The 17,943-nt window shown below is 35.7% G+C and overlaps 1 protein-coding gene across 1 annotated transcript in view; it reads right to left on the reverse strand.

Moving 5' to 3' along the window:
* Agmo (alkylglycerol monooxygenase) overlaps window positions 1-17,943 on the reverse strand; it is a 356,358-nt gene that overhangs the window by 182,125 nt on the left and 156,290 nt on the right. The window contains exons 6-8 of the mRNA XM_004652846.2: window positions 6,585-6,651; window positions 3,175-3,240; window positions 3,007-3,086 (exon numbers count right to left, since the gene is read on the reverse strand). Of these exons, the coding sequence (XP_004652903.2) occupies window positions 3,007-3,086; window positions 3,175-3,240; window positions 6,585-6,651 (213 nt within the window). The remainder of the gene's footprint in view (window positions 1-3,006; window positions 3,087-3,174; window positions 3,241-6,584; window positions 6,652-17,943) is intronic.

Below are 17,943 nucleotides of genomic sequence, written 5' to 3' on the forward strand. Positions count from 1 at the left end.
GAGTTTAAATACTGTATTTGCTACATATCAGCATGATTACATTAATGGATTAATATATATTCATTATCCATATAATAATTCACTTTATAAAGTATATATATATATCTATCTTTAAAGTGTTTCTATGAATGTTTTTGAAATTAAATTAAGATATAAGTTTGAAATACAAATAAAGAAATTGGACAGAAGATCAGTAAAAGAGAATAAACTATTTATGAGACTTTGTTCGAAGGGAAGTTATCTACCCACCTGTGAACTCACTACACTTACCTATTGATACCTTTTGTAAAGTCTTGTTCAATGTATATTACAATTAACATGAAAACATAAAATTATATAACTGCTCAACTATTTTTTTTAAAATTCTACATTATAAATTACTGTATTATAGACACACATGTACTAGCAAAATCTTCACATCGACTTTAGATTGTAGACTCCCAAGTATTAAATAACCTTAGTCTGTCATCAGAAAGAAAAGTTTGATGAGTGAGGGGAAGTTAGAAATGAGCCTCATAGCAGGAATCCAAATTCTTTAAAGAGCATATATTTTCCAGGTATAGAAGTTAAAGGCATGTCTCCTTATAAATGCTCAATAAATATTAACTATCAGGAAATTCACAGTGTATGCCACACAAGTGTTAATAATGCATTATGGGATGAAAAGTTGTCCTTGGGTTTGGGCAGCAGACTCTGGCTTAAAATAAATTAGTAGAGAAAGAAGGTTTTACTCTCAGAAACTTTTTTCTGCTGATATTTTAGCTGTCCCTGGATGAATTTAAACTTCCAGATTTATAAAAATGGATTGTAAAATTGCTTAAAGTATTGCAAGGATCAGTCTGAAGTAATTATGGCACAACATAGGATTTAAAGAAGTAGGTCCTGAGGACTAGGGTTATGGTAGATAGAAACTTATCTAGTGCTTTGCATTAGCAACAATGCAAAAAATTAATGTGTTTAAGAGTTCAAGTGCATATTAAGATACTTAACTCTTTTGAGATTTTGCAAAATAACTTCAATTTTATTTCTGACACTCTGGATAGAAGCCCTAGGCAATATACTGTAAAGGTTTAGAATACTTTCCCTCACTTATTTGTTTTCCAATTCCAGGAAACTTTGGGGACCTAAATGAGAACATAGTGAATGATCTATGCCTAATAACAATAGTAACAACAAAATAGACCTCCGTCTATTGAAAACCATGCTTAGTTGTTTCCGATATCCTCCTACATACATTGGTGGGAAATTTAGTTCTATATAATAGTATACCAGTGAGAAAAACTTTTAATAAGTTATTAACCCTAATTATCTTCACTTGTGAATTGAAATTATAGACAACATAAGCAAGCTCATTGGAAACTAAATGTCCAACCCATTCATAACAATTACTATGCTAAAGAAAATGTTTTTGTTGATTTGTCTGACAGAGAAGTGAAGTGGCTCAGGAAATCTTGTGTTATCACACATAGGTCTCTCCAAATCCTACTCTTTCAACTATTATTGATATTCTCATATTCACAATATTCACTGTTATTCAGTCTCAAATATGAATCCTTTATCCTCAACAAGGGTTTAATCCCAAAGCCTTAATACTCAGAGTTCTGCATCAGCCAACAATAGCAGCATCATTTGGAACCTACTAGATACACAGACCTCAGACCTGCTGAGCAGAATCTGTACTTTTGTGAGATGCTCCTATCTTTCACATGAGATTAAGTTTGGGAAGCTCATTCCTCGCAAAGCTGATGTGTGCATTTCTTTTTAAATCTCACATTAATGAGATAAATATTACATAAAATGAAGAGAGGCTTCAAATGTATATTTCTAAATTGGTTTCAATCTTAAACAGATTATCATTAAGAAAATGCCTGGAAGTATGATCTGTGTCTATTAAGATATGTTCTGTTCTTACTACAGTCTGAGATAGCAATGGGGAGTTTCATGTAGTTGAGAAGGAGAGAGAAATCAGCATGTCTCACATTTGATATGTGAACAGAGAGAAATGACTCACTATGAAAGTACCAAGGCTGATGTATGAAGATGTTACTTAGTGTACAAAAAGGTAAGGTTTGTCAAATAAGTCTTGACTTTGGCTGACATGGTGAAGTATTCAGCTGACAAACTGTGTGAACTTGAGAACCCCAGTTTTCTACAGTAGAAAATCTGTGTAAGAAGAGCCTCTGTTTCACAAGATGCATGTAACAGTGACATGAGCTGGGCATCACAGAAATTCAAAGGATGTTCTTTATTTTGTCCTTTCAATTTTCTTTGAAAATCTGAAGAAGCAGACTTGACAAGCAGCCCATAACGAACCTGTGACAGTGTGGCTTCCAGTTGGTGGCAGCTGAACTGTCATAAACTGAGCTCCCTAACCTCCTGAACATTCTCACCTTTTACTCAGTTTTGGTTCCTGAACCCCAGGAGCCTTGGTGGCAGCCTGCGGTGAGGTATGGGTACTTCCCAGATATTCCTCAGACTCTACTGCTAGCTCCCAAGGCCAGTGAGAAATCGACACCACATATCTGACAGAAAACTTGCCTCATCCACCTGGTCTTAGCAGGCGTTCCTCAATTGTCAATAACAGCTCTTTACACTAAGATCCCAGACAGGGACGACAAAGGCCTCATGCTAAATTTTTAACTCTAACTAGAGGAGCTAGCTTTGAAGTAAATATATATTCTTTTTGTCGGATAACCCTAAAGTGTACATAGTACAACAGCTTTTCCTGAAAACTTGAATAGATTTCAGGTCTCTTCTGAGAAAGTGCAAGTTTCTTCTCATTTTTAGGTAATTGACATATTTGAAAATTAATATAATAAGAAATTTTAAATGTATTTTTCTTATTTGATTCAAGTGTTTGCTTGAGTACCAGTTATTTCCAAAAGCATTTTTGTTTATTTAAACATTTTCCTACAGCAACATATGATTCTTCCACATTTCAATGATATTCTTTTTAAAAGGTAATATTTATGAAATTATATAAATTCAGAAATAGTGCTGTGTTACCTGCACCTTGAAGAGTTCAAATGTATTAATTGGATGGGTGAGACCATATGCAATTGGTTCCTTCTCTGCTTCAAATGTCCCTGGAAGATAAACATTATGATATAATCCTCAACTATTCATGAGTAAAGAACTAATTTAATCATTTTAATTCTCGTACTTTTAACTTACCAAAAATTCTATCCCAAATAATAAGAGTGCCAGCAAAATTTTTGTCAATGCAGTAACGATTTCTGCCTGTGAGAAAAAATATTGAGAAGTAAGTTTTCAACAGCATGAAGTTATACTTTTCCAAAATGTCTGTTGTCTTGTTTTAGAACATGCAAACAAAGTAATATTTAAGCAACAGGATAACTTTCCTGGGAATACCTTCACACTTATAACACCAGAGTTTATTGGCTATTTATAGAGCTTTGTTCTAATTATTTTTCAGTTAACTAACATTAACAAGGTTTTCTCAAAATTATATGCATTTTTTAATCATATTGTTCTAGTTAAAAATCTGGTTATAAGCCTGGTGTGGTGGCACATGCCTTTATTCTCAGCACTCAGGAGGCAGAGGTAGGTGGATCACTGTGAGTTTGAGGCCACAGTGAGACTACATAGTGAATTCCAGGTCAGCCTGGGCTAGAGTGAGACCCTACCTTGTCACCCCCTCCAAAAAATATGGATATAGCTACATAATTTAATTTTTATATTTTAGAGGGAGCAAGAAAGAGAGAATCAATGCGGCAAGGTCTAAGCCACTGTAATTGAATTCCAGATGCTTGCACCACTTAGTGCGCATGTGTGATCTTGTACTTGCCTCACCTTTGTGCATCTGGTTTACCAGGGATCTGAAGAGAGATCAAACATGGGTACTTAGGCTTTGCAGGCAGGTGCCTTAACTGCTAAGTTATCTCTCCAGCCCCATAATTTATTTTTTAAGAACACTATAGAAGGCCAGACGTGGTGGCACATGCCTTTAATTCTAGCACTTGGGAGGCTCAGGAAGGAGGATTGCTGGGAGTTCAGGTCCACCCTGATACTACAGAGTTAGTTCTAAGTCAGCCTGGGCTAGAACAAGACCCTACCTCAAAAATAAATAAATAAATGAGTAAATTAATAAATAAGAATACTCAGGAATATTTAAAATCAAATGATATAGAGAAAATATAAACAAAGAGAAAAATATATGCATGGGCTTTTATTTTTAATTTTGATGTGACATATCTCAAACACTTATGTCATCAATATTTTAGATAGAATAAAAAATTCAGTTATCTTTACTATCATAGCAGAAATATATTTTTTGTTCCAAAATGCATTACCTTTTAAGCAATGTATATAGATGTAGAGAGTTTTTTTTTACTATTTAACATATTTAGTTATTGGGCAGGAGAGATGGCTTAGCAGTTAAAGTGCTTGCCTGCAAAGCCAAATGAACCAGGTTTGATTCCCCATGACCTACATAAAGCAGATGCACAAGGTAGCACATGTGTCTGGAGCTTGTTTGCAGTGGCTGGATGCCCATTCTCTTTCTCTGCCTCTTTCTCTCTCAGTTAAATAAAAATAATTTAAAAAAGAAAAAAGTAATAATTCTTTATTTTAGAAAGAGAGAGAAACATAATAGGTGTGCCACGGCCTCTAGCCACTACAAATGAACTCCAGAAACAAGCCACCTTGAACATCTAGCTTACATGTTTACTGGGGAATTGACCCTAGGTCCTTAGGCATCACAGGCAATTTTTCTAACTGCTAATCCATCTCTCCAACCCAAGAGGTTTTTTTGTTTGTTTGTTTGTTTTGTTTTGTAGAGAGAGAGAAGATTGAATTGGCATGTCAGGGCCTCAACCAGGGCAATCAAACTCCAGATGCTTGCACCATCTAGTGGGCACGTGAGACCTTGCATTTGCCTCACCTTTGTGCATTTGGCTTACATGGGATCTGGAGAGAGATCAAACATGGATCCTTAGGTTTTATAGGCAAGCACTTTAATAGCTAAGCCATTTCTCCAGAACAAAAGTCTTTAAACATATCTATCTACCTATATATAATGTTATTTATAATACACATATATAATATTGTATATATAAAGACATACATAACCATGGTCTTATAAGCATGATATTAAATTTAAATGCAAAGAATCCTAATTTACTAGTGACTGCCTCATCAAACTCAATTATTCTCATGTATTTTCTTCCCTTTTCACATATTGCATACATGCAGGTGTACATTTGAAGTACCATCATACACTGAAGTACCTCACAGTGGAAAGTAGGAGACTGGCTGTGCAGATGCACACATGACCCTCTCATGTGGTTTAAAATGTAGCCCTGTCAACGGTGGAACATTTTGCCCCTGCATGGATCGGGACATTGGGCAATGCCTTCCTGGAGACATAATTGTTAGCTGCATGTAGAAGAAAGCACAAATGGTATGTAATGGACAGAGGCCAGGGATATTGCTGAACATCCCAGGATGCCCTGTGTAGTCTACAGTGCAAAGTACAGATTCCCAAGTGCCTCTGAGGCTGAAGGTCTGAAGAGACGTTCTGATATAAATCAGCAGAAGTGGGAAAGTGAGGTCAAGGGGAAGAAACTATTTGTTTTAAGTATGGACTGCTCTTCATTTCTGGTTTCCCCCTTGCTGTGGAGGAATTCCCAAGAGCCTGACATTCTTAATCACCTGATTCACTCACTCACTGCTCACTGGGAAAGTGAGAGCAAGTGTGGGGTTTGCAGAGCCTGGAGCAGCCTTTGCTCTGCCTGAAGCAGACTGTGCTGCTCCTGCCCTTTCCATGGGGGGATGGATGGTGTTTCTTTAGTAAAAACCAGAATGTAGTGGTCCAGCACTACCAATGAAGAGTAGAGACTTAGAGAGTTGGTATTAGATTTTTTCTTATCACTGGCTATCTTCCTTCATAATCGCTCCTCTAGGACTCATTCATGTCACTGTGCATAGCAACAGTGTGTATATGTGCACTGCTTTATAACTCTCCCATTACATGAGAAGTCTACAATTTACTCCTCTGTTCTATGGCCAAGATACACACAAATCATTTTGCTTCAATTTTTTTCTATTACATATAATGTTCTGTGCATTTGTAATTGCTCTCGTGCTGCACAAACTTAAGCATTCCTGCTAGTAATAAAGTTGATGTCCTCAAACATAACATGCTAGCCACACGTTCACCTCCTCCCCCAACCACCAGATTAATGCAAATTATGCTGAGTTTGTTCACTTGCTTAGGCAGCAAAGAGAAGTGTTGTACATTGAGCTTTTATCCAGACCCAACAGTTTTCAAGACCAAGCCTTTAGCTGTAGATAGGATAGATCCTCAGCACTGCGGTAGAGCAGCCTACCACAGACTCCTTCACAACATGGAACGATATCTCCAACTTACTTTTCCACTCCAACTAGTAATGATATTATTAGCAACCATTGCTATATAAAATACTAACAATATTCATTCATATGCTATGCTGATTTTGTGATTTATTTTTATAAAATAAAATACAACATGATGATACAATTTTTAAGAAATGAAGAAGAAGAAGAAAAAAAAAAAAAACAACAGAAAAGTAGAACCATCTTACCATGATGAACCCTGTGATGGCTAGGGGTGTTAAGAATCAGTTCCAGAGGACCAAGGTTATTGATGACCTGTTCAAAGCAAAGGGGATATTTATATGTGCAGCTATCATTATATGTATGAATTGCATGTAAATATATTAAACTCTCCTGGAGTATAAGATTCATCAAGCTTCATACTTGGTTTCAGAAAGTGGAATAAGTCTCTGCACAAGCTGTGATTCATACACATATACTAGTAATCTCCTATGCGATTCTGAAAAACAGTATGATAACAAAGAACTGACTCAATTCTAATTTCGTGCTCAGATCCTCCATGTATTACTGTGGCATACTGAGAAAATGTTATTGTTAGTTCCAATGCCATTATCTACAATAAAAATAGCAATGATATTATAAAATAACATAATTCTGAATGATAATTATAAAATAATACAATTCTGAGGATTGTAAATGTTATATTTCATGTGTACTATTGCCAATGTACACTTTCTTCAGATCTCATGTTATTTTGTGTTTTGTATTTCATCTATGGATTTTGTTATTTATCATAGCTCGGACTGAGTGGAAAAATGGAAACATGGGGTTATGTTCACTTTCCAAGTTGGCTTGGACCCATAAACAGTCATTGAATAACTACGTATGGCTATAAAACTATGGTGAATCTACTTTCTCATATACAATCCTAGTCTCTTACTGGTAAGTACACCATCCAGCATGTATCTCAGGAAACATAATTCAAAGTCAAATATTTTAAGGAAACTTTTATTGTGATTAAGGGCACTTAAAATTTGATCCCTAACTCTCTCATGATCTCCCTCAACATTCTCAGCAGAAATATCCCATTGTAGAATCTGAAAAAAATATGAAGATAATAGGTTCCTTGTAGGGTTCATAAACGAGTACAATCAGCCATCTGTAAGACATCTGTTAGCTTATATGATTAATATTGGGAAGTTTGGATAAAATTTTAGTCTAAATTACATTTTCATCAACCATGGTAGATAACAGAATATATGTAATCAAAATCTGAATGGGTTTGTTAAAGTCAACCAATGACCAAATCAATTCATTGTCATGTTATATTTAAAAATAACTGACAATTAGGTTTATCTTCGATTTGCAAGACTAGCAGAAAAGATGAGCTAAGTGATGCACAAGACGTGAAACAACAGGTAGCCACTGGCAATCTTGACACTGATATAAACATGGAACAAATGAGAAATATAGCAAAGGGAGCAGGAATATAGACCTGCTTAGATGAACAGTATATTTAGACACAGAAAAAAAAATCAAATATATAAGGATTCTTTCCTTAAGAAACAAAGGATGGGGAGGATACAAGTCTTTAGGACACAAGTGATCATTGCATTCATGTCATTATAGTAGCTATTGTTACTTGTACCTTATTGGACCCATCAGGTTGTCATAACAGATGATGAAGGTCATAAGCTATAGGGGGGAAACTACTACTGTTGTTTGGTTAAATGTATATTATGTGAACCAAACTACCCTCTAAATACTTATGCTTATGCACATATATTAGTTACTCTCACTTTTGGTTTGAGAAGCTTCTCTTCATATGGCAGTGACCACTGGGATAATTCAAAACTCACCAAAGGGCTGAGAAGAAGTGACGGTGCTAGCCGGGTGTGGTGGTGCACGCCTTTAAATCTCAGCACTTGGGAGGCAGAAGTAGGAGGATCACGGTGAGTTCAAGGCCACCCTGAGACTACATAGTAAATTCCAGGTCAGCCTGAGCCAGAGTGAGACCCTACCTTGGAAAAAAAAAAAAAAAAAGAAGTGACAGTGGAGTGTTCAACACTAAATGAGATGTCTTTATCACCCACTCCAGGGCTCTAGTGACCATAGCGGAAGAGGTGGCAAAAAGAATGTAAGGGCCAAAAGAAGGGGAGGAGTGCTTACAGCATACAAAATGTCTTAGATGTTCATGAGCTCACACTGGGTGAGATTTGCCTACACAAGACCTGCATAATGCAAGGAAAAATGAAGATATCAAATTACAAGTGAGAGTAGCTGGGAAGAACTCGCTGGAAGGAGGGGAGTGTGGATGTGTAGAGGGAGTGGGGAAAGAGAGGCTGGAGTGGGTTATAATCATGGTATATTGCCTATGAGTAAAGAAATTGTTGAAAATAAGATTTAAAAATGTAAAGGGAGGGCTGGAGAGATGGCTTAGTGGTTGAGCGCTCGCCTGTGAAGCCTATGGACCCCGGTTGGAGACTCGGTTCCCCAGGTCCCACGTTAGCCAGATGCACAAGGGGGCGCACGCATCTGGAGTTCATTTGCAGAGGCTGGAAGCCCTGGCGCGCCCATTCTCTCTCTCCCCCTCTATCTGTCTTTCTCTCTGTGTGTGTTGCTCTCAAATAAATGAACAAAAAATTAAAAAAAAATGTAAAGGGAAGGAATTATGGTCAGATACATTACATACAGGTAGGATATTTATTTATAGATAATAATAAAACTATTTTATAAGCAAAAGGAGTATTAGATAATAAAGTAGATTTTATTTGGGATTGTAATAGAATTGTCACTGAGTGTGAATGCATTGCTTTTCATATATGTATCACTAAAGGGTAGACTGCATAAAATGTAGACAAGCTTCAAAATATTTTGCCAGAGAATACAGGAAGAAAGGGAAGTAGTTAATACAAAGAATCAAAATCTTGATTTTTAATTGAAGTGAGCAGCACATGAATGTATTCTGTAATTACACTTTTCTGAATGCTTAAAACTGTGATAAAATTTACATGAACTAAATTGTATTCAATTAATATAATGGTCCCTAAAACAGTGGAAAATATTAATAGATCCCCAAGCTCAGAACCACACTTCTGCCTCAAATTTTCCCCTGCCAGCTGCCAGGTTTACCCCAATTTTTAAAATAAGCAGTTTACAATTGTTCTGGACATATATGAAATTAGGGTAGCCATATTACTGTCAGTTTATTATTTCCCATATCTGGTTGAAACTGAATCTGTGACTATGTTGGCAGAAAACCACCTGTGCATTTCACAACAAAGGTACCCACGTCTTCTCTAATAGCCCACTCTGTAGATTGTAAGACAGCCTTTGTCTCCCACACTGCTACCCAGCTTCCAAGGGATTCTCAGTTGGTCTATCTGGAATTGACAGAAATGTCTACATGAAAAAAAAATAATGAAATATTACATATTGAAGGTTAATTTATACTGTCATTTTCCCTCCATTTTTCTTCTTTTCCCATCTCTTGTTCTTCAATCCTCTCCTTTTCTCCCTTTCACTCCTCTTCCCCTTGCTTCCACTTTCTTCCATTCACTTCTCTTCCCTTCCTCTCCTTTCCTTTTGTTTTCTTAATCTTTTCTGTCTCTTTCTCTGTCTTCTGGCATGCGGGTCCTTCTTACCAATTTTAAAGCCATTTCTATAAGAAATGTGTATTTTTTAAGTTCATAAGAGAACAGAAATAATTTTTAAGGCAAAAATATAATTATTTGAATTTTTTTCTTCAAAATACTCATTTTTATTTTTAAAAAATCCATGACTGTATATAAAATATTTTGGTCATATTCAACCTTTATTACTTTTCATCTCCCCCCATTCCTGCTAAGTCCCATTTTCTTTATAATTAAACCCCTTATGGCTTTCATGTCTTTTTTAAAACATATTTTATTTATTTGCCACTTTGTGCATCTGGCTTACCTGGGTCCTGGGGAATCAAGCCCAGGCTGCCAGGCTTTGTAAGCAGGTGCCTTTAACTGTTGAGCCATCTGTCCAGCCTCTCATGTCTTTTTCTATGACTCCCTGAATTCAGTTAGTGTTGTTCCAGCATGAGTATCAGTGTGGGTGGGGCTATTTGTTGTTCTTTTTCTTTTTAATTTTAACTGTTCGGTATACCTGGACTTTACTATTTTCGAGCATATCCCTATAAAATAAAACACAAAAATATCTCACAAATGCAAAGTGAATCACTGGGAATTGAGAAGGGGCTGGTGTTTATTGTACTACATTATTCAGTATTGTGGGAAAAATATGTGTTAAAAAAAAAAAGTAATGAAGGAGAGACAACAGGAAAGGGGTTTCCTCCTCTGTGAGAACACTGCGCTCTGATGACTTTCATGGGACTTTGTATCTCTGGCAGGAACCAGATGGGGATGGAGAGAGCCATGTACCCTTGTTTGTCTTTTTGGTACCTAGCATTTGTTACAAAAACAAACAAGGAAAGGGAGTGCAAGGGCGGCCACTGATCCACTTCTGCGACCCAGATGCTTCTCTGAGCTTTGCCCCTGGCACCGCGAGCGAGCAGACTTGAAGCCACACAAAGGACGAGAGTGCATTCAGATGACCCGGCATCTTGGCTGAGGGTGCTGTTTATTTAATACCCAGCTCTTTTCCTCGGGGAAAATCACTTGGTCCTACATGCTCACATATACTGATAGCAATATTGAAAGTTCCTTTTCTCAAAATTTACTTTTTTTTTTTTTTTAATGTAAAAGCCAAGGACAACATAGTCTACCACAGTTAAATTTCCTGGTAGTGCCTGTGAGCACCTTGGGGTTGGGGAAGGACCACCTCAGAGAAGGACATGATTCATCCTGCAGACTGCTTGGCCGCGGCCTCTCATAGAGAGGACGCTTCTGCTCCAAAGACAGACGTAGCGGATTCATTAATATTTAATGACACTAGAACGTAATGATTTAATTATCGCCCACTTTTGCAAATTCAGCCCTTTAGAAGTTTAGCCACATCTAGCTTGGAGTTACTTCCTGACAATGAGGTTAGTTACTCTGGGAATAAATGCAGTTATGCTAACGTTTAGAAGAAAGTCACTTACTTGTTAGATTTAGAGGAGATTTTGGAAAATATGTATTTTAGAATGTAGAATGGACTTAACTATAACATAAGAAAATATCCTATTTTTAAAAAAAAAGTCAAAAAGAAAACATCAAAATAGAAGAAAGACTACTTGGAAAGAAAAAGGGGTTTGTTGTAGGGAGAAAAGAGAGGAGATGCAAGGAAAGGTGGTTCAGGAGATTATGGTCAGGGCACATTGTGTATGTGAATAGAAGTTGTCAATAAAACTTTGCAAAGAAATTCTGAGAGGTTAACTTACTCAACAAAATTTTACTAATTAAAATGATTTCCAAGATCCTTTCAGTTTCACCTCAAGAATCTGTTCTTCTATTGTATTGCTTTAAAACACATAAACCATTTTTCTTTGTGTTAAATAAATTTTGTTTTTTAAAAACCTTTAACAAGTAATGATAGCTAAATCCTTTTTATTACACATTAATCAAAATGATTTCAAGTATTATTAAAGGGACCAAGGATTTCAGCTTCTAAACTGATTTGTTCCTTTTCTTTTTTATTCACTGTTGGGGCTTCATGAGTATCTGGAGCAGTTATGAAGGTATCTTAGCTCCGTCAAGATTTTATGGTTTGAGAAACACAGGTGTCTAGAAAGGCCATAGAAAGCTTCAGACAGTAGGATCCTTGGTATTCACTGTGGGGCCATAAATGCACCGATAAGTCAGTCCCTGTGGTGAGAACAATGCCTCTGAATACACCTTTCCACCCCCATGGCTCTTAAAATCTTCTAATACCCCTCTTCTGTAACGTTCCCTGAGCCTTGGCAGGTATGTTTTAGTAGATACTATCTTTTAAGCTACTTTTATTTGTAGGACAATAAAGTATAAATATATAAATAATAAAATTTAAATCTTTTCTGATAGTAAGTTCCATGATAAACTTTATGAGTGAAATTTTACCTCTTAGAATTGTTCTAGGTCATTGCTGGATTAGTCATAGGCAGCCAATTTCTACTGCAAAATCCTGATGTGAATGTAGGAGGGGGTTTAATATAAAACAAATAAACAAATGCTATGAGATTCTGCGTTTATAACATCAAGCCATCCCCCTTCATCACTGTGCATTTCAATATTTGAATTTTAGAATGCTGGCCATTCATTCGGGGCCTCACATACGCTAAGACACTGTATAGCTGAGTTACCTCTTCAACGTGCCGTTGTCTAAACTAAATGATGCCAAGTCAGAGACTCCTTTGTAGGAACTCAGTAAGATCCAAAACCATCAGAGTTCAAGACTGATCAAGAGCTTTATGGAGAGTAGATGCCAATGTTGTTTTTCTTCTTCTTCTAGGATATTATCCTCTCCTCTTGGTTTATTGGAATCCAGTCCCCTGCCTACTGCCCAAAGGCTATCCACTCCTTCCACTTTCTCAATTTTTCCAATGATAATTATCTTTTCCTCTCTCTGGAAGCATATTGTGATATCATTTTGTGTCCAAGTTGTGCCCATTTCTCATACAACATAGCAAGTTTGGTGAGGAGAATGCCTTCCTTTCTTGGTCCTCCATAAGTCATGCACAAAGAGTGCTCAGCAAGTTTATAATTAGAAGATAAACACAATTCTCTGTTCTCATACTCTCATGCTTTGATAAGGATGATTTTGCTACACCTGGTGATATTTAGCATGAAGAAGGTTTTTTTTTTTTTCTTGTCATATTTCTGGGACTATTATTGATCTCTACTTGCTGGTGGGTCCAGGGCTGCTAAATGTCACACACTACATAGGACAGCCCCCACAAAACAATTTTCCGATACAAAATATCTCTGGTGCTGAGGTTAGGGAATTCTGGTATGTGATTATGGGTTCCTTGGCTTCTCCAGTACTGGCCTGGAAGATCAGAAGGAGAACACAACATGATTTTGGCCATTGAGTTGGAAGTCAGGGAAGCATTATTGTAGGGAATGAGCCTGGTGGTCATTCTCAAAGCCAGATGCAAACCACAAGTCAAGAACACTGGAGTTTGAAGCCAGAAAAAGTAAGTGCAGCCATGATCTTGGATCAAGTGATTTGGCAAGTTAAGATAAATAGCCAAAATAAAAGTGAGGTGTAAATTCCCAGAAAATTATAGATCAGGGAACTACAGGACCGGGCAAGGAGATGATTAAGTTGAAGTGATCATAGGCAGGTGAATAGTTCAATAATGTTCACATTCTTTAAGTAAGTTTTCTGTGAATTTAAGTTTCATTAGAAGACAGGCACAGAAGTAAATTTCCATGTGGCCAGAAAAATTCACCTGCCCTGTATTTGCATTTCAAGATCAATGACTCAGGTAATTAAATGATTAATGAAACCCCCACTGTGTCTGGGTGGTGATAAGTCTGGAAAGATTTTGCTACAAAGTTTGATAAAATAAATGCCTCTTTCTCTCTCTAAAATAAATAAAAAACTATTCAAAAAACATTATTAAGTAAATATGTGTGATAAAGTCACTGTGAAATTATCATATTTTTCTGTGATGTAATTCTTAGCCATATTCTTTTTTAAATTATTTAAAAAGTGTTTTGTTTATTTATTTTCAAGGTGTAAAAGAGAGAGAGAGCAAGAAAGAGACACTGGGTGCTCCAGGGCCTCTAGCCACTGCAAATGAACTCTAGATGCAGGTACTACCTTGTTTATCTGTGTATGAAATATTTATCTAAATATGTGTATGTGTGTATAACAATGTATAGGATATTTGATTTCAAAAGATTTTTGTATTTATATAAATAACTTCATATATTATGAAAAGTAAATAATCATAAACATTCTATTCCCTTCCGAGTATCCCCAGATTGCATCTAGGTTATAGGTAACCTAGGAACCTGAAGAACACAAGTATTAATGTATATGCATATACTTTCCCTTATTAAATATGATTATATTTTAATATATATTATGTATTAATATTATAATATTATACATATTAATTTATATAAGCATGCATACTTATATAAATTATATTAACATATGCTAATGTATATTAACTATACTTTACATATAAGTATGTATGATAAATATGAAATATATACCTCGCTACCAAACAACTACTACTTTAAATACCAAGCTAACAAGATTTTCACATTAACACTAAGAAATAATCAGAGAACTGAATCCTTTTAAGAATCCCCTTACCAGCACATTTTATTAAGAGCTTTTTCACTGTTAGCAGAGCAAGAAGTCTCTTTTAACTCATTCATTCAGCATACATTGAATTTCTAAAGAATTAACGAAGTTTTAAAAGCTAAATGAGATAAATTCATATACAGATGTTGCTCCACAGTACTCTCTAATAGAAAGTCAAAGCTATTTCTGAAAACAAATATACACAGTTGCCTTTTGTTATATAATTTTATTTTCTGTTGGGACCTGTGAGAAAAAATGCTACTGCACAGTGGAGATACCTAAATTTATAATGAAACTGAATGCATAATTGGTGCATGGGTTAAGTAATAAAAGCAGCCATTGGAGTTCCCTTTCCAGATCTCATATTGGAAATGCCCATTAGTAAAGTTGCATGAATTTGTTTAACTTCCTCTAGTATAGATTTTAAATAGTCCCATTGGATGTTTTAGCAAATTCTTCTTTTCTTCTTTATCGTAAGCTTATTCAATGATCTATGTAGGCAACAATATGATCTACATGAACTCGTGTATTTACTTGGTGCTTACTATATATGGGGCTCTTGGTCTAAGAGGTCTTAAAAGGTTCTAGTAAGGAACAAAGGAAACTATAATTTAACATCAGGTAGCAGGTATTTTTAACATAAAGATCACATAAAGATGAAAAAGAACATGTCATTGTGTACGTATAGGAATATAACTGCAGCTATTATAAGAATCTAGATTAATTCTCACTTAAAGAAACAAGGATAAAATCCATGTCCATATAAGTGGATATATTAGTTCTATTTCTTGTTTTGAATTATTTCATCTTTAACACTCATTGTTTCTTTGTTAAGAGTTTAATCAACTTGGGCATTTATGGATAACTCTGTATTGTAGAGCATCTGGAGATGAAGTGTAGAAATAAAATCCTAATTACATCCTCTACTAGCTCTGCCGTCTTAATTCAGGACAACATACTCAAGTATTTAGACAGATGGTAGCAGTGGCCATGTTAGCCTCAGATTTCTCTACAGGGAGGCAGGAGAAAGCAAAGCTCTTAGGATATGTGCTTGTCTGCCTAGTTTCATACTTTGAAATGCTGGACAAACGTGGATTTATTCTCAGCCAAATGTTTTTATATCTGATTAGGCAGTTTTCTACTTCAGTAAGCATGCGATATTGAGGTAGCTGAATTTCCACACTGAACAGTGAGAAAACATTTATAGTTTGCAAATAAAACAATCTTGAGGACTCAACACTGTTAGGATTCTAAAGAGCTTCATAGGGAGTAAATTTCTGATGGATCCTCAGCCTAGGGTTAAAGAGTTAAAGGCTTTGTATGAACAAAGACTAGGACTGGGCTATGTTTATAGAATAAACAACAGTGTTAAAGGATTGGTTTATAATAAATTATCTGGAAAGTTGATTCTTGTCATTTATGCTTACATTAATCCTCAACAAAGAGGCAATGGCTGGACAAGTTATCATTTGACTGAATTTGTTTTAACTTACATTTAAGTAACACTTTTGATTTCTTTCTTTTCCTTAAAGAAAGCAAATGCAAGAAAATGCTCATTGTGTTTCTGCAAAGGAAAAGATTCCAAGTTACTTTTCAATAGCAATTTAATTGACGGAAGAGAAAGTGGAAACATTATAAGCAAACCCAAATTAATCCTATAAATTTCTTTCTTATGTAACACCATCTTATATTTGCTAGTTAGTGTATCCTGTGAGATAATGAATCATATTAATGTAAATGATAGGATGTCATTTAAAAATTTAAAACTCACTTAAAAACTGAGAAGTGTTGTGTTGTACTCTATATTTGAAAAACAATTTCAAGGAGACCTTTATGTTCCATACTTCTGAGTCATTCAAAACTATTTTGTTAAGTATATCCTTAATTTTAGGTATGGCTTCAGGCTAATGAAACATATTTATGAATTATTAAACTTGTTTCCAGCATTGTTTGGTCATTAGATACTTTAATGAACAAAACAGATTTGAATCAACATTTCTGCTTCCATTCTCAAATCTTAAATCTCCTTATTATTATGATAAACTTTAATCCATTGAAAGTATTTCAGATACTGATCTTTTTAAGTAGAATATTATAACATATATTCTAAACCAGTAGATTAGAATCTTTGAAGCCCTATATGTATTAAATTATTTTATCTTATATTTTTAATATTTTATTTCTTTATTTGGGAATGAGGTAGATGGGGTGGGAACGGATGTATTGCAAGTGAATTCCAGATGCATGTAACACCCTGTGCATCTGGCTTACATGGGTCCTAGGGAATCAAATCTGAGTCCTGTGGCTTTGCAGGCAAGCACCTTAATCACTGTGCTATTTCTCCAGTCCACTTCATAGTATTTATCCTTAGAATTTCCCTGCTTAAAACAAGAAGCCATCTTAGTGAAGTCCATTCCTTCTCCCTAGGTTATTATTATTATTTTTTTTTTCAAGTTAGGGTTTTGCTCTAGCTCAGGATGACCTGGAATTCACTATGTAGTCTCAGGGTGGCCTTGCGATCCTCCTACCTCTGCCTCCTGGGTGCTGCTGGGATTAAAGGCGTGCACCATTATGCCCAGATCCTTAGGTTTTTAAGTTCTGAAGTTATATATCCTATCTGACTCAAATCTCTGTATAGGGACTTTCTTTTTGCATTTCTATCTGCCCCTTCCTAATACACATACAGAATGCACTAAACACAAGCAGTACTTCATTAATTTAAAAAGAAACTTACTAATATTTATTCACTTTCTTCACATTGGGAAATAAGATGGAATAAAACACTGCCCTTGTCCTTAGAAGATCCTGTCAATTTCAATATTCAAGATGCTCAGAATACAGATTCCAAACATGTTAGCAAAATGCCAGGCCTAGCAGTACACATATGTAATTTAAACACTGTGGAGGTGTCTGTCAATAGGCCAATATAGCGTTGCAATGGCTAGCCAGTCCAGCTGAATTAGTGAGCTCCACATTCAGTGAGAGAGACCCTGTCTCAGTAATAAGGTACAGAATGACCGAGGAAGCTCTCTGTCAAAAGTCTATCTTCTACATGCATGTGACCATGTATGCATGCACACCTGCATAAACACATGTGCCTGCATACATACAAACATGCATGCATACAAACCTACATAAAAATAAACAAGTTTAATAAATGTTTTCTCTTAGTTCTTTAGCAAACATTTTTTGTGTTTCTATGATGGGAGTACTCCTAGTTTCTGGCAATACTCTAGTTAACAAGCTAGAGAAGCTTCTAATAGAGCAATGGTTGGATAAATTTTGCATTACTCACACATTGTCTACTTAGGCATTATGTAATACTCTACGCTTGCTTGTGCAATGTTCTATCCATCTAGTCTATCGATCTATACCACGGTGTTTGTTCCTCAGAGCTCA

Source organism: Jaculus jaculus, chromosome 16, assembly GCF_020740685.1.
Source record: "Jaculus jaculus isolate mJacJac1 chromosome 16, mJacJac1.mat.Y.cur, whole genome shotgun sequence".
Classification (NCBI taxonomy): Eukaryota; Metazoa; Chordata; class Mammalia; order Rodentia; family Dipodidae; genus Jaculus; species Jaculus jaculus.